This window comes from Manis pentadactyla, chromosome 16, assembly GCF_030020395.1.
Source record: "Manis pentadactyla isolate mManPen7 chromosome 16, mManPen7.hap1, whole genome shotgun sequence".
NCBI lineage: Eukaryota > Metazoa > Chordata > Mammalia > Pholidota > Manidae > Manis > Manis pentadactyla.
Genome location: NC_080034.1, coordinates 57,251,596 through 57,279,286, shown reverse-complemented (window position 1 = coordinate 57,279,286; position 27,691 = coordinate 57,251,596). Strand labels below are relative to the sequence as shown.

The following is a 27,691-nucleotide window of genomic DNA, read 5'->3' as shown; positions in this document are numbered from 1 at the left end:
TTGCAACCATGCATGTTATCAAATGTGTGAGCGTGCTGTTTGTTCTCACCTAGGTGCGGCAGTAGCTGGCATTTACAGAGTAGCAGGGAAGAACATGGCCCCTTTGGAAGCGCTGGTATGGGGCGTCGGACAGACTGTACTGACATTAATCATCTCCTTTTCAAGGATCCTCGCTACGCTTTGAGGTTTCTCTGGGAATGTCTTACTTCACTTAAGGAAGCAGATGTACAGATTCTCTGACAAAGGCATCGTAAACAAGTGGGGATGAAATTGTACAAGGTGGAAGGAGCAGGTCAAAACGTGAGGCCTGGAGCTGTGTGGGAAGACTGCCCTCTGGTGTTCACGTGATTGCACTACCGCACCGCACCTTACGTGCCTTGTCCCAGGCAAGGCGCATTACACTATGTGAAGCCACAAGACAAGGCACCTTGTTCAGCTGCCAATCAGGTTAACATTGGTGTTGAATCATCGTTCTTAACAGTGTTGTGTTAAGTTACAGAGACGTTTTGAGGAATTGATAAATGTGCCAAACTTTCTTTTTTTAACGTGGATCATGTGACAGTTTCCCAGTGTAGATGTAGATGAGTGCTGTGAATATATCTGACATGAATTCAGGTAATGCAGTGAAAGTTTGTGTTGTAATGCTCACTCCCGTATGAGTGCTGAATACTGAATCATTTAACATGAGATAAATTATTTGATTTTAAATGTTGAACATTTCTGGGATTTAGGGCTTTAATATGTTTAGGCACTATTGTTATATTTATGTGGAAAATAATACTTCATGGAAAACTAGCTAGACTCTCTGAAGGACTCAAAGTAGGTCTGTAGGGTGCATCCTTTCCACTCACTTAAATAACACTCTTTAATAGTTTCCCTCATGCATAAATGTGCTATTCATATGAATCCAAAACTTGATGGGTCACACACATTGATGGTAGTTTGTGTGTAATGAATTAGAATTCGAGGATTTTCTTATAAACTAAAAGAAGAGAAGTCTGAAATGCATGTTGCATTCTTTGACCCTTCTAGAAAAAGTTTTTGCCATGTATCTCATGGAGAGAACATCTTTATAACTAGAGTCTCTGTGGTAATTATATTACTTGTCACATATATCTTGATTTTTGACAAAATGTAAACAACTTTTGCTCTGGAGTAAAAACTCTATTGAAAGAGTGGCCTAAATTAGGCTGTGAAAACAAAAAGCCTCATTTGTAGATAAGTAACAAGTAAGTTATATAAGAGGAATATCTCACTATCTCACTCTGAGTATGTGGTAGCATCATAATTTTACTAAAATAAAAACTGGGGAATATAGCAAGTAATTTTAAAATTTAGCAGTTAATCTCAGCATACCAGTACAGTACTGAACCGATATTTGGGTGATTCATTTCTGTTGTTCAGTTCTTGATTTATGCTGTTATTTGAGTTTGCTAGAATCTGTGATGACATTTCTTAGAATTAAAAAGTCCTTAGTATAAAACATTTTAAGAGGTTTTTGGCAATACATAACTGCTTTTAAGAGCACAGGAGATAAAGGAAACACAGAACCTGGTTGAATTTGTCTCCTGAGATTTTTTAATACCAGGTACAATTATAAATATGCTAATTCAAAAGAAAAGCCACAGCAGAAAATATGAAGTTAAGGACAATCTAAAATATAATCTGCACATTCTAGCCTCACTGTTCAATAGCCCAATTAGTAAAATGTAGATTTCTGTTAGGTCCCATTCCAATTTAAGGCCTTTGTTGGTCATGCCACTTTTTCTCTACCAAAAATGAATATGTTAACATACAAATATAGGAATATATAAGCAACTCAACTACGAGGAGTTGGGGTGTACTTTTTTACCAGTATAGAAACCGATTTTGGGGGTTTATAAACACTGCAGCTTAGACTTTTTTTTTAAACCCAATGATCAACTTAGCATTCTTAGAGATATTTGAACCAAATCTTAAAATTCTTTTGTATTATTGTCATGTGTTCTTTATATTCCTGATGTTTTTTTCAAAGTAAATTTAATCATAAGTTTTCCAAGCCAATTAGCTTTCTTTTCTGTCAGACTTGAATTTTGTTATTCCTTTCTACCTATCTATTCTTTTGTATCAATTGATAAAATTGGCTATTCTATCAATAATGGAAAGCATCCATATTGTTTGAGAGGCATTACCAGTAACATTTTGACATGGTTTCAGATCTACAAAATGAGTATTTTAACATATGGTTATTTTATGGTTTAAGAAAGTTATCATGGTAAGGTAATTTGGAGCATGTGATTCGGAATCGAAAATTAACCAGAAAATAACATGGACACATTAAGTGGCTGAATGTGGGGACCAAAGAGCTTTAAACCCCTGGTTTTACTCTAGAATGCAAGTACCATTGGATGGTTAATAATTAGCTTGCAGAATGTCTTGCAGCTTTCTCATTATCAAGTTGCTTTATGTTATGAATTTGTGTGTGTGTGTAGTGTGTGCACTTTTAACTTTTGAGAGAGTTTTGGTTTCTTTGCTGCTTTCAGTTTTCTCCATTAGGATTTTGTGCAGCTGTCACTCTTTTGGTGTTTTGAAACGCAATTGAATAGTGTGGTTGATGAAACTGTCTTAATAGGTATTTCTATGGTGATATTTTTTTTAAGTTAGTGGTTTTCCTATAAAGAAAAGAAACACTTAAATGATATATATCTATATACCCATATATATCATTATATACATATATATATAAAGCTGCTATATATATGAATATAGTCTAGTTGGAAAGCTTTTGTTCGGTGAACAATTTCATGTTTTAGTGGAAAATTTGAGGAATAAGTTTTTAAAAAAGATTTGAGGATGTTTGAGATTTTTGAATTTGGGGAAATTTTTCTTGGTTTAGTAGTGCTAGAGACCTTTGTTTGTGATAAAGACAAAAGCCCTTATTGATGTATTTAGGTTACACCTTCTTAAAATTTTCTTTGTGGCAAACACAGGAATAACTCAGTTCATACTCCTTTCTTTAAAAATTGTTAATAAAGTATTACTGACAGTGAAATCCATTTCCCAAAGAAGAAATTCCTATATGCCCAAACCAGTTATTATTAAATACACTAGTTAGAAATGTCCATAGATCCAAGTTAGTCAAGAGGCCTCATCTAAGCTACAAATATTGCTTAAAACCTTTAAATGAAGGTGGTGCGAGTCATCTGTCCCCTGGGATGATTCCATTGGTTGCCCAGAATGCAGAGTCCCTAAGTGGTGGCTATATTCAGTGCTTGCAGCTTGATTCTTACTTGAGATGTTAATATTTACAGTGTTATAGTTTGTTTTCCAGTGTACTTCCTTATTAGTGTTTGTGGTACAGGTTTCAATGGCTCAACGTGTTGGGGTTTTGTTAGTTCTTTAAGTGAGGAGTAAAGAAATGAGCTGCCCTGAATATCATGTGTTTGTGATGTAAGGAACAGGGTAGTTCACAGTTAAAGACTGTTGCTGGAAAAAGTCTTCAGAGAACTTCTAGTTAAGATGAGGGGAGTGGGGCTGCCATGTTAACGTGCCCAAGCCAACACTTACACAGCAGCTAACTCAGTTTTGTAAACGTGTTTGGTGGGTTTTTATTGGTAAAGTGCTGTACCAAGTATTTTCTACAGTAAGTATAAAGATGACTGAGATGGGAGTCCACCAAGAGCTAACAAGATGGTTTTAAATCCTCAAAAGGTTAGGATAATATTTTGCTTCCTGATTCTAATTAAGAGTTTAAGTCCTAGTTTTTTGTTTCTGTTTTTCTGTCCGAATTTGGATTTTCCCAGCTTATCCACTAAATGGAATTTCAGTAGCTGAGATGTCATTGCTGTGAGACAGTGAAGAGATACTAGAATCTAAGTCAGCAGCATAGATCTGCTTGTACGGTCCGTCATTTGTCAACTTTGTTTATGAATGGCAGTAAATGATCAATATAATAGTCTTTAGAATTTTTTAAAATTACATTTTATAATACCAATTGAATATGTTGTTCTGTAAAATTCACCTATGTTCATCCATTTCTGTATTTTCCCTACAAAAAATTTAAGAAGGAAACAAAAATGTCTCTTATCCTGTCTCCTTTACCTCCTCTCCACCTGTTTATTTTTAAAATCAGCAGTTATTTATCTAAGAGCACTTTTGGGAGTTGGTGGTGGTGGACAAGGCCAGCGCAAGCAGAATTAAGTTAGGAGTTGTGTATTACCACTAGTTAAAACAGGAAAAAGACAAAGGTCGCCAGTATTCACTCCTGTACCTGATCCTGCCTACTCCCCTTGGCTTCACCGAGCCAACATTAGTTGAATCTGCTACATGCAATGTCCTGTCCTTGTTGTAGGGCCAGAAAGTCCCCTGCCTGTGTGCACCTCTCTTCCACACCCTGTCCTTTGGCCTCACAGTGAAGTGTCACTGCTGTGGGAAGACAGACCTGGGCTTTGGTGTCTGCTCAGTTCTTCCTTCCAGGGACCAAAGGTGCTAAGCCCTAGTTACTGTTCTTTGTTCTAAACTGAAAAGGAAATACTGTTCTTTTTAACTTACATCTATTTTATAATTCAAGAAGTAACAAGATGCTAAGAATATTTTCTGAAATAGTCTCCAACTACTTCAGTCTTGCTAGTACACATTTTTCTCTCAAAGTCTTAATCAAAATCTCTTGAGAGAGTCATTATTTGTTTTTAAGATGTGAAGAGTGTGGAAAGCTACTGAGGACATTCTAGTAGGTCTTGATTGCAGATAGGAGTTTGGAGACACTTACTGGGTAATTGGGCAACTTGCTGTTCCTTTTCATAATTGGGTGATTATGGTTACCAGTAATCAGTCTCATAATTCCCCAAACGCCCAGTTCTTTTCATAACAACCTGGAAGGATATTCTCCAGGATAAAAAGGATCTTATTTGATTTAAGATGATGAACTTTTTTAAACACATGGTAGCATTTTGTAGCCGAGGGAAGTTGAAAGGACGAGAAGGATAAATAGTGCACACAAGCAAAGGCATGTGCAATGAAGTGCCCTTCGTTATGTGAGCATCATTTCCCCTCTGTTAAGGCCGCCCTCTCTGAGTATGTGTGCGTGTGTTTAGGAAATGCTCGGTTTCTTTACATGCATGAACCATGAAGTATTCTGAAGTCATATCACATTTGTAGGTGTGTGGTGTATGTAGGGTTGCCATCTCTGTTCAGTGCAGGTAGCAGTGTTTTTGAGGAGGTTGCTGGAGTAGTTATCTAAAAATGTATCTGTGAATTTGGGGGAAGTAATGTTTAATATACAAAGTAATTTAAGTAAATGTGTAGATGTAGCAGTTAATACTTCATTAAATTAGTGGAAACACTGGAATTTCTGAGTGAACTGAGCTATGAACTTTAACTATCTTCTCTCTGCCCTGAGTTTAGGGGACTCATTTTTATATCCGTTGCGTTCATTGAACATATATTGAACTTACATAACAACCCTTTCTTGGTTTTGAGAACTAATTTAGCAGTTTCTTAGAAACCTCCCTCCCCCTGCGTACAGATGTCATATGTTACAGTTTAAACAGATGCATAGTTTGTTGACAGAGTCAGTGCTGGTTTAGAAGAGAATGTTCTTAACACCTTATGGTTACGCAGCTATAATCTTACTGAAAAGTAAATACTGTAGGCAAGTCAAGAAAGCATGAACCTCTAAACATGTTTTTTTAGATTATATACTGTACCCATGTAGATCTCACCTCAATGGTGACATGATTGTCCCCTCTGGGGCAATATATTTAGGTATGTAAGTGAAACTGGAAAGCAGTGTAACATAAATGTACAGAAGGAGGAACTGTAATGCCCAATCATCATAACTATTACACTTTTTGTCCTCAATGTGCTACATATTGGTAATTCTAAAAATCATTTCTTTGTCTAGAGCCCTATGTAAGTGAATGTTAACTTGGTAGTACTACTGATGATGAACAGTGTTCTTTATTTTTAAATAAGTATTTGCACATCACCATTAAGTATCTTTGGGAAGGAACATTTTAGATTTTTCCCCATAGAAAGCAAAGTAGAAGCACTTGTTTGTATAGTAATTAAAAATAGTTTACTTTAAATGCTGGATGAGTTGGTATTCTAATTGTTGACACTTTCTTAGTATTTCTTATGTTGGATGCATTTACAGTAGAGAAATTTAAAAATTTTTGGCCCTTCCCTCAATACACACACACACACACACACACACACACACACACACACACACACACACACACACACACAGGCATGAGCTCTACACATTGAGATGAACAATATAAAATTCCACGGTATTTTTCATTTTAGTAATGTAACTTGATAAAATTCATATGATTCTACTATAAAGCGTTAACTCTAGTCATTCTAGGACAAGGGCATCAACGTTAACTTAAAGGTAACCAACTAAAATGTCTTTAAATAGCAAAAATACAGTTTACCTGGTAGGTATTAAAAACTCACTTTCGAATTATGTTAACTCTCAAGCCACTGATGAATCATTTAGTAAATCACAGTACAGTTTTCAAAAGCCAAGTGATGCCTTAGTGCCTTGGAAGTTAAGATACTTTTGCAAAGTGAATTTTAGTGAGATTCAGAATTGGTGCGCCTTCAATTTGGGAATGAAGTAATTGAATTAACTCCTTACAGTTTAATAAGAATCAGTTATTTTTACCATTGACCATGACAGATGACAGCTACTTCCATTACATTTTCATGAAGTGGTATTTGTCTCTATTTTTCTTTTCCAAGTAAGTTTGAAATGGGGAAAAAATGTAGTCAAGGCAATTAAGTGTGGGATTTTAAAATTTAGTTTGGTTGTAAACTATAGAGATTCTAGTGTGAAACAGTTTTATATTGTAGTACAAGGGCAGACACTTTATGTAACTTTTAGGAATATGTTTACCATCAGGGATTTATTTTTACTCTAGAAATACTTAATGTACTGTGAAGCTTAATAAAGACAGGAATAAAAGACATTGGAGGGACAATACGCAAAACAAAGGCATATGTGATGAAGGACCTTATGTTATATGAACAGTTTCCCCCTTCTGTTAAGACTATAAATTACTCTATATGAGTATGTGTGTTGCATGTTTACATAATACAGTTTAGTTTTAAAGAATTATTTAAAAACCTATGTTTATGTATAATACCTAACAAGCTGTAAATATTGTATACTATTGATTTTTAATTTTATATAAGCAATTTTTTATTTCCCAATTCATGTACAAATCTCACTGTGTATATAGCATAATTTCCTGGATAAGACAGATTTTGCAGTGAATTTTAATTATTTTAATTGCAGTAGCATCAGGTTAGCCTTAGAGATATTGATCTTTATTTTAAATTAGTTTTCATCACTCATTTTCTTCAAAGGGCAGCAATAAACTTACACATGTTATTTTTGATTCTCAAAAGTTGGTCTGCAAAGACAGGATCTAGGTTCCAATTCATTGCTTTGAAGAAAAGATGCACAATTAGTATCATCTGCTGTCTAATCACAGGACCATTTCTGAGGTCAGCGTGTCTCTCCTCTTTGTAATATACAGGGTGAATTCTTTCCTGCTACACACAAAAACAGTGGTTGAAAGGGAATTCAGCACTTAAATGTCATTACACAAAATTTATTTCATTAAAAATTTGTAATATACAGTATTTTAATAAAGTTTCTGTATTCAATTTCATGCACTTATCTATAAATAAACCTGTCTTTAAAAGCTTTATGGGTGTTTGACTCTTGACATATCTTTTCAACTCATTTACTCAGACTTGAATGTTTCCTCCTACCCTTTGTCAGTTTTTCTGGGCCAGTTTCACAAGCAGGTTTTGTGGGATGTGCTGAAAAAGATAAGAAGTTTGAAAGACAATCATGGCCTAGTTTATGGTTTTACCTAGAACCAGTTCCAGGCGACATAAACATCTAATTCTAAGAGTTATTTTTTTTAAAGCATGCTGTCATTTTTAATAATAAATGACTAACATTTATTGAGTGCTTATTATCTGTTAGACACTTTATATGTAGTCTTTAACCCTTATGGTAATCCTTTAAGTTAAGTGAATTACTAAAGATTACCAAAGTAATCCTTCACTTCACAGATGAATCATTGAGGTTCAGGGAAAGTGACATTTCTCAAGGTCACACAGCTAATAATGCTGAGCTGGGGTTTTCTTACTCTGTTACCTGTGATTTTTTACCATGTTGGTTTCTACCAAGTATTCTGGGGCTCTTTCGTATAATGAAGCACGATCTCATTATGGACACCAGATGGCATTACAGAGATTTGAAAAATTATCAACTCAGGATTTGTATTGTCAAATGTATGCATATTTTGAATTTTTGTTGGTAGGGATTTCTAAAGGATGGTGCTACGTACCAACTAGGCTCAACTAGTCTCCTGCCTGAAAAGAGACTAGGACTGATAACAGCCAGTCACTAATTCTTACAAACTCTGCTAGGATAAAAACTAGCTCTGCTTTAAACTTGTGCAGGCAAAATGGAAGTAAATGTTTTTTCACATACAGACATATTATTTCATGTAATTACTAGTTGAAGCATATCTTTTCATTCAACTATAAGAATTAAAAATTATTAAATGTTTCCTTTCTACCACAAGTCCTAAAAATTTCTTGAACAAAATATATAAATCTTTGAGATTAAAAAATTAACTTTTAATTCTATTACCTTTGGCTATTGAAGTAACATTTTAATAATTTTTTAAATATGGAAACTATCTTTGGGTATTTTGAGTTACTGAACATTGAAGGAAACATTGAATTTCAGATTTATTGGCACCTCTGTAGAACAAGGCTAGAGGAGAAGGTAATAAAGATGTTCAGGTCTGCTACTGATCTTCATGATGGAGAATGAGTCTTAAACTTGGTGGAGGAAGAATATCTCAGACTCTCTGAATGTACTTATGTCATTTATTTTTTGAAGTTGAACCCTTGTTAATTCATATAGTGGTACGTAAAGTTCAGGGTCAGAGGAAAGTAAAAAGGACCTGTGGCAGATCTTTGAGGAGTAGAATTTGGGTTCTCCAGCTTCTCATGGAATCTTAAAGAGCAATCTGTCCCATTCCACTGTTCCTGTTTATCTGCCCTTATATGTCCATTATTCATTATCATCAGACCTTTTTTTTTTTGGCCAATTATATGAACATTCTTCAGGCTCAGAAAGGTCCGGGAACTGATCCGCAAGAATGAATTCCATCAAGTGGTTTTCTTGCAAAGCAAGAGTTTCATCACTAGATGGTGCAATGGTTCTATTTTATTTTTCCCCTTGCTTCAGGCTTTTAGACTCATTTCCGTATGATACATCTAATGGTAATTTTTCCTAGTAAAAATACATGTGTAGAAATTAAATACAAGAAAAATCAAGAATTGCTGCATGTTATCACTAACAAATCTAACTTTCCAAAGAATGTTAAGAAACAGTGTTTGAGGTTATTCGCAAAACAGAAAAATCACTTTAATTATATGATTTTGGTAAGTCATTGATCTGGACCTTGAATTTTTCTTAAATTTGTCATTCCAACTCTTAATGCATAATGGTTTTTATCTAATTTAATAGTCTATACTGCAATGACATTTAGTTAGTGGAAAAACACCAACATAACACTGAATCATGAGACTTGGTTTTAAATTTCTGCTCTACCATTTAGTATTTGAACTCGGCCAAGTAATTTTACTTCAGTGACCTTCAGTTTTCCCACCAGTAAAGGGGGTTGTATCTCATGTTGCATGTAGTGAGTGCTTAGCAAGAGTCCTCCCATTGACTTCTTCCCCTAGTGTATTGTACGCACACAGAATGATAATGTAGTTCTAGACTTTGCCATGAGTTGTGGTAGTAAGTTCGCATATACCTCTATTTCAAAGTCAAAGCCAAATTCTGTTTCCATACAGTGGACAGTGCATTTTTTAAGAATATTTTTTCAGGTTTAAACTGTCCCATTGAACTTTGGCAGCTAAGTCTGCTGAGGGGGATTTTCAGAAACATACCTCAGTGGAAAAGAGCCTGGTTAGAAAACAGAGCGGATAAACGCTCAGCAAGCAAATTCCTTGCATTCTCTAAACGGAATACATACAAGATGAGGAAGCCAAAGCAGCCAACATAAATGAAAGCCCCTGAGAGATGGCCATGACTCACCTGTCAGCTGTGCGCAAAGCCATCAACCACCTCAGATCCTGTTGCAAAATGGGCTTCTTGGCTTTGTTTATTCTGCAGAGACATCCTATAGTTCAAGCCCAGGAAAGTGTTGGTCTTTTCAGCTGCACTTTCTGACATTTAAAAGCACAAACTTCATAACAGAGCATGGTCTTTAGTAGCCATGTAGACAAATGCCCACGCACGCAGGGTCCTAAAGCAATCAGGACTGAACATGAGAAACCAGAAAAGGGACCAAACAGGTTTTCATAAAATGATACCTCTCCTGTTCCTTTTGCTTATTTTTCGTGTGTGGGAATTAGTGCTGTTGGGTGACTCCAAGATGTGATACAAGAAGATGCTTGTTATCTTTGACGTGGAAAATAGGAGAAGGTACAGAGATGGGTCGAGATGTTGTTGTAGGGCTAAGGGAACAATTTTGAGAGACTTAGGGCTTTTGAAGCCCTGTGCACATTGACTGGGAAGAGATCAAACCTGGGTCTTCTCCCTGGTTCTGACCACTTATGTACAAGACCTCATATGAGACTTAATCTCTCTATGCCAATTTCTTTTATGATAAACATGGAAATAGATTAGCTCCTTTGTCTTCTCTTAAATGAAACTTTCAATGGGACAACATCCATATAGGTCCGTTACTCTTGGGCTTCCCTAGATCCAGACCAGTTTGCATCTTGAACTTGACACTTGCCATATCCATTTAGTTCTAAGATTAGTACATCTTTGGATTCCTTATTTGAAGCTTGTTTAACTTGGACACTTTTTGCAAAGTGAACGAGAAAGGATAAAAATTTCAAATCTATAAACTAACTTTTGTTGGTTTCTTTTCCACAGGTATCTGGAAGAAATATGTGAAGTCTGTTATTGATAGGGGTAATCCTTGTAATAATGTTGGTATTCACTTTTACTCTCAAACTATTTTCACATCTATGACCTCATTTTATCTTCACAATTTGCTCTTATTTGGGGGAAAGTTGAAATGCTTTTTCTTTTTTTTAAGCCATCTACCTGGTTAAACACAGGTCCTTTACAAGACCTGGGAGCTGTTTAAACAAGTGCTAATAATAAGAGCAGACTTGAAATGGCCCTGGCAGCCTAGTTGCCTGCACAGGTAATCCTCAGAGACCTGGGAGCTCCCCTTGGAAGCTGTGTGCTTCCTGGGTGATCCATGACTAGCTCATTCTCTTGCCACAATGCTTTGGCTCAAGACTTTTTAAGAAGGGAATTAAAAAGGCCCAAATGTGTTCCAGTGAGATCTTAGTGGGGAGTCAGCTATCGGAATACCTTAACTGTGATGGACAGCCTCATTCATAGGAGTCATGCTAGTGCCAGGAGAATGCTTGTTATCAGTAAAGTGCCACCATATTTAATTAAGGTTCTCCAAGAGTTAGCCTAATTCTTTTAAGCAGATTATTTCTTTCATAAATAAAACTGCATGATTTTCAGACTTATTTCACCTTAACTGGTTCAATGCATTCCCTGGACTGGAACAGGGCCAAGTCAAATAAAAACATTTTAAGTCTTCCTGGAAATTTTGAGCCCAAAACAGATGAAAGCAAAAAGGTATCATTTTGGTATCACAGAAATGGGAAGTGGTGTTTCAGGGACATCTGTGGACGAGGGCTGGTGGTATGTCAGCTGCAGGCTTGTTGGTTGTGGTGGAAAAATTAAGCAGCGTGCTAAGTAACTTCAGGATCAAGATAAGAAAAAACACATCCACCCGTGACTTCAGGAATCTCTGTGGTATTTGAAACCATACTGGGGGGATTACTAAAAGTTTGAACTGAAATTTAGATTGCAACAGTATTTCTAAATAAAAACCATCCCAACATGATGTCAACCCCCTCTACAGTGGAAGAGACCAGAGGCAGAGATAATAAACTGGCAAATAACCCCAAAAGAATTTCTGCCTGACATTGAAATTTGTACCACTTTACAAATATTACTTTATATATTAAAGCATGTCTTTTTCAAATGTATGAAAAGTTTACCTTGACTCACCATCTCTGGAAGGGGGAAGAAGAGGTCGAGCGTCAAAGGATTTCTTTACATGCAGAGTAGATAGAGAATTTATGATGGGTCAAATAGGTAACATTTTTTTCAAAACAACAACCCTCAAACTCAACAAAATAAACCTTGCAAATAGGTTCTGTCACTGAAGTGAGGCTTTTTCCATAAGCTAAAACCAGGACAAATGAGTTGAAAATAACTAAAAATTCTTTAGTTTCTTAAGCAACCAACCATTCAATGTCTTTAATATTAAAAAACAGTAGATACCATTTTGGAAATGTATCAAGTCATCTGATAGGATTCCAGTTTTATGATGTACATCTTAAAGAATTCTATGGTTATCTTGACTGTTACTCATCCAGTCTGGACTCATTCTTTTGTCCAAAGCATAACTCTGGCTTTTAGTACAGTAAAAACAGGAAAATAAAATGTCCCAGTCTTAACTCTCTTTAGCCACAGTGAAGCATGGGTCAGACTAAATGTAAACAGCATTTATTTAGTGTGTTCCGAAGATCACTAATTGGAAAAGGCTCTTGAGAAAAAGAATTCCTTGGACAAATAGGTTTGATAAAACTTCCCTTCCATATTCCTGCCTAGAGAACTGAAATCCACACAAAGATATTAAAGACTTTGAAAAACTTTGAGTTAAAACATCCTACTTGGCTTTGTTTCATGGCCATGAATTCTCTGAAAAATGTCAATGGTAATAAGAGAAATCTTGCTGGCTGAATCTGTGGTCTTCTAGAAGGTATTTCTGAGCATTTTAAACTACTAGTGGTACCCCCAACTCAAATATTTCTGGCTCAGTCCTACTAAATATCTAATTTTAACCTGAGTTTTTAATGCCCATTTCCCAGTACTGCCCCTCTCTGGCCTTCAATATATGTTAATCTTCTGTTTCCTCATTCTCTGCCTGGGCCCTGGCCTCTGCTACCTTCCCAGCCTCATGATGTCATGTTTGGCAGATCTATGCCAACAGCTTCCTAACTTGCATGTCTTGTGGGGCTTCCTGGCCCACGCTCCCTGGTGGCATTCGCTATCTGTGGCCTAGGGTCAGGTAAGTTAATCATATTCAATGGGACGTTCATATCAAATCCAAGGTTACATCTGACAAGTGCCAAATGAGAGCTGCAGAGTAAATGTCACAGCCTTTCAGCAAAGGGAGAGGTGCCTGGGGGCTGGGAAGGTCAGAGACAGCTTCACAGATGACATGGCCCTAGGACAGGCCTTGAAAGATGTTTCTGAGGGCAGAATGGTGGCCTCCATTGACGAGGAAAAGTGTAGACATGGATATATCAGGTGCGAACAACAGAAAGCCAGGAGGGGGATCTGAATATGCAGAATGAGTTCCGGCAGGTGAGGCGTGACAGGTGTGGCTAGAAGGGAAACAAGACACCACTGGTTGATCCCTAAACTAGCATATGAACTTGAATTTTATCCTACAGGCAGAGGAAAACCACTGACCCTTTTGGAGAAAGAAAAGTACACCTCCATCAGAAATTAGAGGGAAGGTGAGTGATAGGTACTGTGGCCTGCTGTCACATGATTTTCATGTCTGCATCCCAGGTAGCAGAAAAGAACAAAAAATGATTGTGGGATTAAGTGGAGGATGAGTCAGAATCCTCCACCTAATCCCACATATGATCACCACTCGTGATCCAGAGGTTTTGGGACCTTGGTTCCCTCGTGTGGGAATGAGTGACTGCAAAGCTGCCTCATCAGACGGTCGTGAGGCCTAACCAGTGCAGTACTTGTAAAGAGACGGTGCTGCTGGGATAAAGCATGGCTACAGATGTACTTAACAAAGCCTCGCATTGGAAGGTCGTTGTGATCTGCAACATAAATCATACCATTTTCCAGCAACATTATAGGCATGCTTCCTGCTCATCGGCTTGCCCCTGGCAGGATCCCTGAGCCCACATGGTCCTAATTGCTCCTCTCAGAGAGAGTCATACTGCTAATGTATTTTTCCTCTTTCCCTGGAGTTGCTGCGTTATTTCGGTTGCTATTGAGACCCTTCTCTCTCCATTTTCTTCATTAGCAGTAGTGTTACTGTCGTCAAGAGACAGAAACAGCCACCTGGGCTGGCTCTGCGAGTGTGACTTCTTGAAACCCAATCTACCCACTTCCCTCCCATGCAAAGAAGCTGGTCAGAGGAAGTGAAACCAATTGACCCCAATCTGGCAGTTTTGGCCGAAAGCTGGAAACTTAAATTCCCTTTGTAGCTTCTGCCTTTCTTCTTTGTAAAGTTAATTGGGGAAGGGAATGCCTGATAGGAATTCTCTGTGGTATCTCTTCTCTGGACACTAGTGGGGTTCGAGACATTGCAAATAAGTTAAAGTAGACTCTTGTGAGAGTTTATTGTAAACTATAAGATACTTAGCAAACAGTTATCACTAGCCAAAGATTTATTTATGTCCTTTGATTTATTGTTTCTCTCCCTGTCCTGTCTCTGCAAGCTAATTGTAACCTCCTTCCCTCAACCAGAGTCTTTGTGGACTGAAGTCCCGGCTCACTTTCTCCTCCCACAGCAACTTGTTCTACACGTGTCCTTTTGGTCCCTCCTCTCTGGCCCTGCTTCCCCCAGGCATGACCCCCACCACTGCACCTGTTCCAGGTGAGGCTGTACCTGGACCCAGTTCCTGGGGAAAGAGTTGAATAGGTGCCAGATCATAAGGGAAAAAGGAAATGGAGAGGGAGGGAAAGGTGAGAGAGACAAAGGCAGAGAAATCAATTATTGGGGCAAAATCTCAAAGGAGAGAAGAAAAGAGAAGAATAGCCTCAAGATCACACATGGTTGGCGAGGGAGGAAAACTTGACCTGATAAGATATCTCTTGAGATGACCTGGGAGAAAGGCAAGTAAGGTTGAGTGTGGCTGAGGGTAAGTGGGTCATAGTACCTATTTCATATTATTATGAGATTACCACACACACACACACACACACACACACCAGGAGCTTGGAGCAAGAAAGAGTCTGTGCTGGGCTTAGGGACTTGCTGTTGGCTCCATGGCTGTTGACTGTGCATTTCCTGGTCTCATGCAGACTGGGGTGACTTTCATAAAAAACATTTGTAGTCCACAGTTTCATTCTTGTATGCCCCAGAAGCCCCACTCCTGCTAAAATTTTAAAGGCTGTATCTTAACCTCTTCAACTTCCCTACTACTCAGTTGCATTTATAATGAAATATCAGATCTTTCAAGTCAACTTGATACCAACAAGAACATCAGAATATCTTTCTGGATTTATAAATAAAAAGTTGAGGCTTTCAGTGCTAGGCAAAAAGCAAATTAAAAGTAGCTAGATCAATAAATAATTAATGGAGCAAATAATTTGTTCTTAGTATAAATTAGTGGAAAGATTTTTATGAATGATCTTGACAGTAAAACATTTCTTTTCTTTTATTAAAAACATTAAAGCAGCATGAGGACTTTTGGGATACATTATAGCCATATTTTATGAACTGTTGATTAGAAAACAGTGTCACATCAATGTTAAATTTCTTGAATTTGATAACTATACTGTGGTTATGTGAGAGGGGAATCTTTCTTCTTAGCCAAACACTGGTGTACTCAGGGACAAAGGGGAATAATGTGTGTAACTGACTCTGAAATAGTTTAGGGGAAAAATATGTATTTTATAAAATGAGAGAGAGAGAGAGAGAGAGAGAGAAAATAAATGATAAAGCATATGTGGACCAACATTAAAATCTGGTTTATCTGGGTAAAGAGTATATGAATTTCTTTGTATTATTTTAACGATCTTTCAGCAACTTTGAAATCATTTGAAATACAGAGTTGAAAATATACCTATATATTTAGTACACACATGTAATATAACCACATATTATGTATGTGTAAATGTCTGTTTATAATACACATATATAGTATATCTGTAGTTTGACTTTAACCTTTAGATTGAGATAGCTCCAGCTGATGTTTTGAGAAAACGGCTGAGTTGAGTGAGTCAGGTGACTCTTGTTTAGGGCCTTTGCAGCCTGCAGGGTGTGTTGGGTGGCTGCCTCCCTACCAGGCGGGATGGTGAACGCCGGAGCCTTGAGAGTGATTTCCTGAGTTTTCCATTGTGAGCTGCTGTTGGCTTTCTGTGGCTTCCCCTGTACCTCGTTCTCATGGGGAGAGCACAAATAGGAGCTCCTTCCCCAGCAGCTACAAAATGCAAGCTGAGTGGCTCATGCGAATTGCCAAGGAGAACCGCCAGGATATTCCCGCATAAAAGCTGCTGGAGAAACAAGTCTTGAGAACCTCAGGATTCAAATGAGGTGAACTAAGCAAACAGTCCTTTGACAGGGTAACAGCTCCTGCTAAGTCAGAGGGTCCTGAGAGGACCCTGTCCTGGTCCCAGTACTGGAAAAGGTTGGGACCTTCAGCAAAAGCTTTACCTCAGTCTCAGCCTCTGGGGCCTTTGTCTTTTCCCCTGTAAAACTTAGACATGTCAGGCATAGGTCAGAAGATGTTTACAGAGTTATAAAACTTCTGAGGAGAGTATTGTACTAACAGGGAGCTCCTTTTGGGAGGAGAAGGTCCACTTAATGGCTAAAAATAAGTGGAACTCATCTTTCACCTCCACCCTCCCTGGGCACCTCCACTTTCTACCATTCACTCCGGGTCTCTCAAGTGTCCTAATCTTTAAAGAGTTCCCCATAGGGACTGCTTTCAGCTGAAAGATATTCTCAAAACCTCAAAGTCCTTGAAAGAAATAAAAAAAGCAGTGCTTTTCATATATAAATTGAAAAATTTTACTGTGACTACATGTATCCAGGTGAACATTTCATAGTGTGTGTAACTGTCGAATCACTATGTTGTACACCTGGAGCCAATACAATATTGCATGACAACTGCCCTTCAAGAAAAATAATAAATAAGTAAGTAAATACTAAAAACAGAATTGAAAAATTTTAAGTGGCAAAAATAACCCCTCCGCCCCCAAAAAAACTTCCTTGGCTAGGAAGTAGTAACAGGTTGGAAGTTTAATTGGATATGAGAAGAATTTGACATCTGGAGTGCAAGGGTGAACTGTAAGCACAGTTGTTATATGCGTCAGCTGGTCTTCAGGGATGCCTACCTCCCCTCTGTGCCCTGGCCCTCAGGGGCCCAGGGTCTCAGCTTGCCTGCCAGAGCACCCCATCCAGGTCCACCCCCCAGACCCCAGTCCATGCCCTGGGGTGCGGTTTGCTCTCTAGCCAGGTTGGGTGAAAGAATGCATTAATGAAAACAATCACTCATGACACTTCTTGAAGCACAGTAAGGCTGACTTTATTCTAGAGCAGATTATTTCCTTAGGTATAAGGATGGTGGCAGTGGGGTTTTGAATAGGGGAGACATCTCTCCCCTGTTGGATGGGCTTAACTCCAAACATACCAAGGAAAAGTGGGATTTATGGCCCAGGAGCAGGGTGAGGGTGTGGATGGAAAATTACTAAGAGCAGACATCAGGAGGAAGAGGTATTTACTAAGATGGACAATTACATCAGAGTTAAGGGGGGGATTCTGGCTAAATCCATCTAACAGGATCCTTGCTGAAGGTGAGCCAGGTGATCAGACAACCCTCGGGATAGAGGGGTGTGAAAGACCTGGCCAGATATTGAGGGTGATCATACATGGAGGATGGGGAGTCCGGCGAAACTGACTTAGCAGGATTCTTGCTCAAGGTAGACCATTCAGACATAGACACAGACAATGCAGGCCTGGATGCAGGGACTACTCGAGAAGGGAGTTCAGAGGAACCTGACTGGACTTCGGACAAAGAATTTTTTGTCAAATGACCAATAATTGTTTACAGAAGGAATAAAGTGAACAGAGTTGGATGACAAGAATGAGTTACTTCTTGCGATTAGATCCGTTCATTCCTAACTCTTTGCTGCCTGAGGCCCTCTCCTTGGCCAATCTTTAGTCAGGCTCCCCTGAGCCCTCTTTTTGACTAGGACTTGAAATCTGCCCTCTTCCCATCTTTGGCCTGCCTAGCCCAGACTTAGCAAAGACCTGCCAATCAGTTTAATAGAGTCCCCCTTTTCTTGATGTCTCCTCTTAGAAATATTTCATCTGTTGACCCCCAACCCTGCTCCTTGGATGTAAATCTCCACTTGTCCTTGATGTACTGAGTTGAGCCCAATTGCTCTCCCCTATTGCAACCACTTTGAATAAAGCCTTCCTAACCATTATAACAAATGTCAGAATGATTTTTTTTTTTAAATAATTATTTTTTATTGAAGGGTAGTTGACGCACAGCATTACATTACATTAGTTTCAAGTGTACAACACAGTGGTAGAACATTTATATACATAATTCTAGGTTCCAGCTATCACCCTACCAAGCTGTTACAATATCTTGACTATATTCCTTATGCTGTACATTACATCCCGGTTACTTATTTATTTTACCATTGGAAGTCTGTCCTTTTTTTTTTTGTGAGGGCATCTCTCATATTTATTGATCAAATGGTTGTTAACGACAATAAAATTCTGTATAGGGAAGTCAGTGCTCAATGCACAATCATTAATCCACCCCAAGCCTAATTCTCGTCAGTCTCCAATCTTCTGAGGCATAACAAACAAGTTCTTACATGGAGAACAAATTCTTATATAATGAATAAGTTACATAGTGAACAGTACAAGGGCAGTCATCACAGAAACTTTCGGTTTTGCTCATGCATTATGAACTCTAAACAGTTCAAATATGAATACTCATTTGGTTTTTATACTTGATTTATATGTGGATATCACATAGAATGATTTTTCCATAACAGTACTCATCAGGTTCCCAGACCTTATTTTTATAGAGGTAGTTGCTGACTGAAAGTATGTACAGCTCTAGCAGGGAAATGGAGTATGCTGTGGACACACAGGCATGCAGACGAGTGAATGCCCTATACCGTGCAGAAGGAGTCAGTTACCATGAAAATCTAGAAGACAAACAACTGACCCTGAGCAGGTAAACTTTGAGCTGTGTATTAAATAATGAGTATGATTTTGCCAACTAGAGAAGCAGAGAGAAGAGAATTCTGAGAAGAGAACTTTGAACAGGGATCTTCCATGTCTGGGGTCAAACAAGTGAGTCTGTTAGTAGGAAACCCAGACAGATACTATTTTGGGGTGCCCCTCAAATTGCTCTGCAAGGCGCACAGCTGCTATGCCTGCCCACAGGCAACCAGGTGCTGGATGGCATGGACAGGGGCCCTGCCCCAAGGAGAACTCTCATTTCAGTAGCACACAGGCAACAGCGCCCTGCCTTTGCTATTGTAAAGGGATTTGGTCAAAAAGAACTCCGGCGCTTAAATGTCAAAGAAATGTTTCTTTCTTTTTTTAAAAATTAAAATCTTTTGGTTCTTCTGAAAGTTACTGATAAGAGCAAAGGGCGCGGCGAAGCAGGGAAGGAAGAAGAAGAGAAACCTTGGCACCCATGCCTGGAAAACAACTCCCTGTGGATGGAAATGTTTCAGTTGTTTCTCTGAGGCAAGACTCAAAGCAGAGAAACAGAAGCAAAGTGCAGAAGAGCACATGGAAAATCCGAGCAAAATATTTTTAGCTGGTTGACCTTTTAGTAAGAGTAGTATCTCCTTTAAAAGGAAAAATTATCAAAAGAATGTTCTGTTACAAGTACTTGGGAGGCAGGAGGGGGGATAAGCCAGAGGCAAAAATATGTAAGTTGGGGGTACACAGTTTTGGGGCCTGGATGCCCCCCAGCTCATCTTTCTGAACCGGATGGTACCGGACCTTGGCCTTTGCATCTGGTGTAACTACATCCCTTGCCTGTTGGAATGTGTCTGCAGAATCAGAACTATTTCTTGATTTTCAAAACATTCCCATCAGCTCCCGCTCTTGCGTCCAGCTTTCTTCCTTCCCATCTTTACTGTATCCAGGAAAAAGCAGCGTCTGGGAGGTAGTGAGGCTTCTGGTTAAGAACATAGACTTCAGAGTCATACTGGCCTGAACCTGAGACTGGATCCTGCTAGTTACTATGTGAGTGACTTTGGAAAAGTTATTTAATTTCTCTCGGCTTCAGTTTTCTCTTCTGTAAGATGGGAAGAAGAAGAGGGCCCACCTCACAGGGTGGTAGGGATGATTAAATGAGAGAACCTGTACAACATGCAAACATGCACAATGAAACTGAATTATCAGTGGAAGAGACTTGCTCCGTGGAACCTGCTGACTGTCTGCCTGAATAGAGACGAGTGTAGGAGAAGCCGGCTGGCGAGGACGCCCATCCAGACCCCGTCTGATTTTCATGCTTTCGGGTTTCATTCCAGCACTCCCTCTCTTCTGGTGTGCGTGGGTACCTTGCTTTGACAGATGAACTCTGAGCACATCCCACTCTGTGTTCTGAAAAATTCTCTGATAATAGGTTCTCCCTCAAAATACTCCTCTGCCCCCCAGAGAAAGTCAACTCCAAGTAAGATTGTGGTGCATTCGGGGCTTTGCTTGGGAATTGGTTTTGTTCCTCTCTACCTCCTCTTTCTGTAGGCTTCTTATCACCATTTTCCAGGCACCACCAAATCCCAAGTGTCTGGGGTCTTGCTGTCTGCAAGTCTTTCCTGCAGTGTCCTGTCCATTCCTACCCTCTTTCCCCTGGTTTTCCAAAGCGGCCTGTCCTGGTGACCTGCCGCCCCTCTCATTTCCTGGGGTAGTGATATTGGCTGATTTTTAGGAACAAGCATAAGCCTAGCTATCCCACAGGTGACCCTGCTGGATGGCCTGCCTCTCTACTGTGCTGCTCTTCTCATTTTGACTCAAAGGCACATCTCTGACAGGGAGATAGGCAGCAGCTCTGAAGTCATGACGCATGTCCAGTGCACCCCCAGCTGCACCCATCATGGAGGGAATTCCCTGCAGTTCAGCTGGCTTCAGCCATGGCCGGGGTCATGACCCCTGTGACCCTCACAGCTGGAGGGAGTGAGCAGGCTGCAGGGTTAGAAGGGAGGTGGGTCACAAAGCAGAGGTAGGACAGTGGGCCGGCCATCCCTGCAGGCAGCAGTCAGGCTGACCGGGCTCTTCTGTTGCCTGCCTTCACTGCTTGGGACAATTCTTAGAATGGACACCAAGTACAAAGTCCTTTCCTTTTCTGGAAAGTCTTGTACTCACCGTCCCCTGAATGCTCAGGTGGGGCTGTGTGAGCCCCCAGGGCCTGCATGCTGTGATTCTAAGGGCTCTGTGGAGTCCAGACCTCCTGTGTATATTAAATTCTCTCCTGTTTAAGCAGAGAGGGATTTCCAAACCTTGCACCAGCCCCAGGCACACCCCTACCAAGACCCAGGCCCACCTCTACCGCTCCTCCTACCTCACCCCGACTCAGCCAATGACCTCGGCTCATCCAAGGAGGCCCCTCAATTTCTCTCACCCACCTGCTGTTTTTACTTGTCCTCTCCTCCTTCCTCCCCTTTTTTAAAGGAACCATGTGTCCCTCTTCCTCTAGAAGGCTAAGCCCTCAGTCCCTGACCTTGCCTTTGGGTGCTCCTACACACCCACTGACTACGCTCTGTCCCTGGGTCTCCTCTTCCTTGTACCGTGACTGTCTCCCTGCAGGTCATGAAGAGTCTCACATCTCTCCCACCTCCTTGAGTGGCAATAAGCACCTGAGCCTCCTTCTTCCTTGGAGCTGCCATCACATCTTTTCCCTCTGTGCGGAACGCTCTCCAGCCCTCCTTGCAGGTGGCGAGGCCTCCTTCTCCTTCACTCTCTCTGATGTCTCCCAGCACAGCCTTCCGGGACGTCAAATCCAAGACTCGCTCTTGGTCACTGTCCTCATCCTTCCTCCCCGATTGTGACACCTCCTTCTTGAAACTCACTGTCTCTCCATTTTGGGGGCACTTTTCTGTCTTGACTTTTCTCTAATCTTTGAACTCATATTTTCCTTTGCTGTGTCTTCAGCTCCCTTCTCCATACCCCACTCCTTTCAAGGTTCCATCCTGGCTGCATCCCATTGTCTCTCTCTAGATTGTCTTTGTCTTTCCCTCTGACTTTATCGGCGAAGGACATCTCAGCTGGCACTTTCAGGCCTTCCCTCTTTACTGAACTCCAGATCTTCCTTCCCTTCCTTCCTCCCGCCTTCCTTCCGTCCACTTCTCCCTTCTCCCCGTCCCTTCCTCTCTCTCCTCTACTCAATAGGTGTTTATCTTCTGTGGCCTGGCTGCTGTGTCATAACACTGAAATAGCAACTGCAATAAGGCACGGGAAGTGCGGCAATGCAGTGGGTATAGGATAGCGTGGCAGTGCCTAGCAGGGACACCTGCATCAGAATGGGGCCGGGGGAGATGAGGAAGGGCTTGCCCTGAGGAAGTGGCATTGAGTAGGAGAATGGGAGGGCGGGGGGCGAGCTCTGGGCAGGATCTGGAGGAACAAGTGATGGTGCATTTCTGCCACAGCTCAGCAATCGTTCATTCTTGGAACCAGATCTCCACCTAACTAGGCATCCCCTAGGGACAGACACTGTAAACTGGACAGGTTTCAAGATATTTATCTCTTCCTGCGCCTTCCATGCTACAGTCTCAGGACAAGTCACATCAGTGTCTTTTATCCAAGTTTTCAGACATTGTATCTGACTCCTCTAGTTAGCTCAGCCCTCATATTGGTTCCACCTTTGCAACATTTGTCCCATCCTTCTCCTTCTGCCATTCCCATGAAAAAGGCTCTGTTCTTAGCCTTTCTTCCTTGGCAGAGAGCTCCAGTCCATTCCTCGTTCAATGAACCCTCATACTTCCACTTACGCGTGTTTTCCTGAAATACATTAGAATCACATCATTCTCTTTCTCAGAAACTCACAAGTCACTATAAAATAACGTGTGTAACTCTGGTGTCACACACTTAAGCCAATTGGCTCAACCCAATATTTCAACGTTTTCTCTCATAATTAATTTCCACCAGTGATCCAGGCAATGCCATCACAGTGGCTGCTGTGATGGGATAGGCATGCTCTCTGCTTTCCATCTCCAGGATTTGCACAATCCATCCCCCCTTCTCTTCCACGGTCCTTTTTTAAGGAAAAAAAAGTGCAAAATACATGTAACACAAAATTTATTATCTTAACCATTTCTAAATGTGCTGTTCAATGGCAGGAAGTGCATTCACACTGTTGTGCAGCCATCACCACCATCTGCCCACAGAGCTCTTGGCATCTTCTGCAGCTGAGACTCTGTGCCCATTAAGTGCTAACTCCCCATCCCCTCCGCCAGTGGCTGGTCCTCCCCCTTCTACTTTCTGTCTCTATGGATTTGGCTGCTCTAGGTGCCTCATAGAAGTGGATTCAGGCAGAATTTGTCCTTTAGTGTCTGGCTTATTTTACTTGGCACAATGTCTTCAAGGTTATCCATGTATGCACATGCAGAATTTCCTTCCTTTTTAGAGCTGAATGGTATTACATTATATATATATATATGCCACATTTTGTTCATTTATCAGTTGATGGACACAAGCTGTTCCCACCTTTTGGCTGTTGTGAATAACGCTGCTATGAATATGGGTATACAAGCATCTCTTTCAGTTTCCACTTTCAGTTCTTTTTGGTGTATGTCAGAAGTGGAATTGCTGGATCATATGGTAATCTTATTTCAATTTTTTGAGGAACTACTGTATTGTTTTCCACAATAACCATACCATTTTACATTCCCAAAACCATCCACAAAGGTTCTCATTTCTCCATGTCCTGGCCAATATTTTTTATTTTCTTTCTTTTTCTTCTTTTAATAGCAGCCACTCTAATGGGTGTGAAGTGGTCCCACAGTCCATAGACATAGATTCCAAAGAGAGGCAGGGAAAATGAGGTATATATGCCATCCTGAACCAAGGAGAAGTGGGTAGGGGTCTGTGATTCCAAAGGAAAAGGAAGCAATTCACAAGAATGTGAAGGAGTCTGGTAAACAAACGTCTGATGGGCTGCACAGAAGCAATGGGGCGCAGAGGAGTTTCCCACACTCCTCCCTGGCTGCCACACCTCGGTCAGGGAATACCGTAGTTACCTGTGGTGACGGCGCTCCTCCAGGAGCAGTCCTCCATGTGAACCCTTTAATCCAGTGGAGGCCGGGGGTGGGATAAGCCTTGTTTTTTCAAAGCTCCCTAATGGCTGCGGCCGCCATGCTTTTTGCAATCATACTGAGAGCCCTAAGGGCAGCGCCGGCCCTGACATTGGCTCCAGTGAGGTAAATGCTGCAGAAAGGTCTGTGAAGGCCCAGGTAAATGCCCCTGGGCATTCCTAGCTCACAGCATCACTATGGAGAGGCTGGGCCTGACCCAAAACTAGTAGCCCCTAGAGAGAAACCTTTTGCTTGCAGTGAGAAATTTAACTCCTGGAAAAAGCAGTAACACCCGGATGACTTAAATTAACTGGGAAAGTGGGAGAGGGAGGGAAATGAGCGTGGGAAGGGAGAGCTCAGACGGCTCAGAATCTGGGCTTGGGTGTTTCATTTGATTGTTGTCATGGTTAGAAGATGACTCCTGGGAGGGGAGGCCGGGGCCCTTCACTGTTGTTCTCCCTAGACCTTGCCTGACCTTCGAAAGTTTCATCATGTTTATTGAAAAGGCTCCGTGGAAGAATGTAATAGCATAACAGTCCATTCTGCCTGAGTCTAAAGCAGTGAATTTTGACCAGCTTCCAGAAGCTTCTTTTTAAAATAATCTGTTAATCACCTTTATTTTAGGAACATAGAATGGAAAACCTAACTCCACAGGACTCATGAGAAGCCACAGACAAGAGTTCTAGATCAATGGGGAAGATGTTCATGGGAATCATCCCCGCCAGTAGCTCTGATCAGAACCTACACTGTGCTCATTTGGAGGTTTCCAGTCAAGAATTCACTCCTGTTCTTGGCCTGGCCGTCCTGAGGGCGGGGCACAGGGGCTCTGGGAGAGGAAGAAAACTGGTTGCAACACCATTTGTTTTGTTTTTCCTAACAACCTCCTTTTCCCCACTTGAGTTTGGGCACTCACAGGCACCATTTGTTCTCATGCAACGGGAAAAATAGATATGATGTGAGTTCCTCGTGTGCCCGACAGAGGTACCTGATGAGACAGCCTGTTTTCCAGGATGCCTCGAGCTGTACACGTGCCTTTCTGTGGTGAATGCTTTGTGAGGCTGTAAACAACCAGCTAGGCTGCAGGGAATCACCCCGTAGCTGGCTTTTCTTTCTTTGCAGCTACATTCCTTCAGAGATAAATATACAGAAAGACAGACAGATTATAAAGGAGGAAGGACGCAGTGTCAGCATGAGGGCTCTCTGGAGAACAAAAGGGTTATTGCGTGCACAGGCTGAAAATAGAATATAAAGCTATCAGGACTGGGGAAGCAGTTGAGCCCTCCCAGGGAACCATCTGCCAAGAAATCCTGAACCTCCCAGGAAAAAAAGCCCTGGGTCAAGTTGGGTGGAAAATGAAACTTAAAAAATCCATGTTGAGCGATACCATCGGACAGAAAGGAGAGAAGCCACTGCCTTCAAGTTTTTGCTCTGATCGAGACACCCTGGCTGTGGGCAAAGGGCTTATTTAGAAATTGCCCAGTTATGCAATATCCGTAGCCAGGGCCGAGGAGAGTGGGGCAGGTCTGGGAAATGAGCAATGGTAACATTCAAACAGCAAGATGGCAGCAGAGCTGCTGTGGAATGTATGTTTTTAAAACAATTTATGGCACATTCATTTTACACTTAAGACTCTTTTTAAAAAGCAGATGCTCTCCCCCACCCCCTTTGGTTTTTGGTATGTTTTCTAGAATCCAGGGAACCAAGTCCAGGCTGTGATTAGCCCTTATCTTGTGCAGTATCTCTATTCCTTTACAGGTCGAGCAGTTAATGAAAACCATGCTGAGAAAGGTCATTTCTTGTTTTAGTCTATTTCAATGGGTAGTTAACCTTTGAGTCAACCGTCTCTGTACCCAAGCTCTGCTTCCGTCCCCTTGCAGGCTTCCATTTACCCTCCTTTAATTAGAGTACATCTTGTTTACAGGCCTCAAGCTGGTTTAAGATCCAGTTGGCCACCTGCCCTCTCCTGACAGAGACAGTCTACTGAACTGTGCTGGGAACAGTCAGCTGAGCACTGCGAGGTGGGGAGATAAAATCAAGGAAAGAAGCTGCTCTTTGAGAAACCTGGGCCTTCAGATTAAAGTAATACAGTGGACCCTTGAACAAGCAGTCCATTTATACATGTATTTTTTTCAGTCAACATATTGGAAATCTTTAGGAGATTTGTGACAATTTAGGGAAATAATTTCTTTTCCCTATGTTACTTTATTGTAAGAATACAGTATATAATACATACAGCATACAAAATAGGTTTTAATTGACTATGTTATTGGTGAGGCTTCCAGTCAAGAGTAGGCTGTCAGGAGTTAGGTTTTTGGGGAGTCAAAAGTTATTTGTAGATTTTTCCATTGCTTAGGGATTCAGTGCCCCTAACCGTCGGCATTGTTCAGGGGTCAACTCTAGTTATGCCATTAGGCCTATGAGCGAGGGGTTGGTCCTTGAGCTTGCTGAGAACTGTTTCAAAAAGAAGCCCTCACTCAGTTGGTGATTCAAGCCCATTACCTCATCATCAGCATGCCAGTTTTGAATGCCAGGATCGGTGCCTGCCCTGGGCAAAATGGCTTACATTTTAAACACCTGCCATTTACCTGCCTCCACTTAATGTTCATTTTCAAGGTGGAAAATGCTCCCAACAGTAAGTGGGGCTGGTTCATTCTGAGTGCCTTCAAAAGCCAAAAATGACCTTTTTCCCCAAATACAATTCCAAATTTGATTCCAAGCTATCTCTGCCGTAAGTAGATTTGTATTGACTTTTGCTGTTAGAAAGGATGGTGATTTAATTAAGAGTGCTCCTCATTCTTAACAAGATTACTGTCTTAAAGACATAAAATATATAGATGTTCCACCCCACCCAACCATGCCAAAAGACGCCCTTGCACACTTCTCTGTAACATGCAAAAATCCACACTCACAACCCAAAGCTTGGATTATTTAGAGAGCCCACAGGTGGTTTAAGGATCTTACTGGCCTTATTAAACAGACAACCTATCAAAGGGAGAGCAGTGAGACTAGTTAGCATAGTTTGTACCTGATTAGGGACCAGGCAGGTGGACAAGTGGGATAGGGGTTTGGCAAACTGGATGGAATTTACATTGCAGTCTGAAAGATGTCCCTTCTTTCTCCTCATGGACTCGGTCTCATTCCCTGGCTCCAGTTCTTAAGTCCTGTGGTAACCCCATGTCTCCATTCCTATATCATGGTTTATGGAGGGAGCTGAAAAATGAATTGTGTTCATTTTAGAAATAATCTGGATATTGCCAGAGAAAGGCTTGCTGAAAAGGTTTTCAGAATTAAAGTGTAGAAGCCAGAGCAAAGCCAGACCTCCCCCAGTCTTTCACCAGGCTGTCCAGCTTGGTTTTTTACCTCAACCTTACCCGCCTCCTTCTCTCCTTGATCCAAGTCCAGAGTCCCTTTCCCACCAGCCGTGTAGCCAGCACTGTCAGGAGGTTTGATGTGGTGTGAATTCCTGCCCCTGGGAAACAGATTGAGAAATTCACAGTCTTGGCAAAAGCATGGGAAGATTAT

The 27,691-nt window shown here is 40.9% G+C and overlaps 1 protein-coding gene across 2 annotated transcripts in view; it reads left to right on the top strand.

Annotated features, from left to right (window-relative positions):
• The window catches only part of TMEM170B (transmembrane protein 170B), a 66,766-nt gene that overhangs the window by 26,026 nt on the left and 13,049 nt on the right, over positions 1 to 27,691 (top strand). Inside the window, exon 3 of one of the 2 annotated variants that reach the window (XM_036888669.2) lies at positions 54 to 8,632. The exons of the other annotated variant lie outside the window; for it this stretch is intronic. Within the exon in view, the coding sequence (XP_036744564.1) occupies positions 54 to 184 (131 nt within the window). The 3' untranslated portion in view covers positions 185 to 8,632. Of the gene's footprint in view, positions 1 to 53; positions 8,633 to 27,691 lie in introns of those variants that run through there. 2 annotated transcript variants of the gene reach the window in all.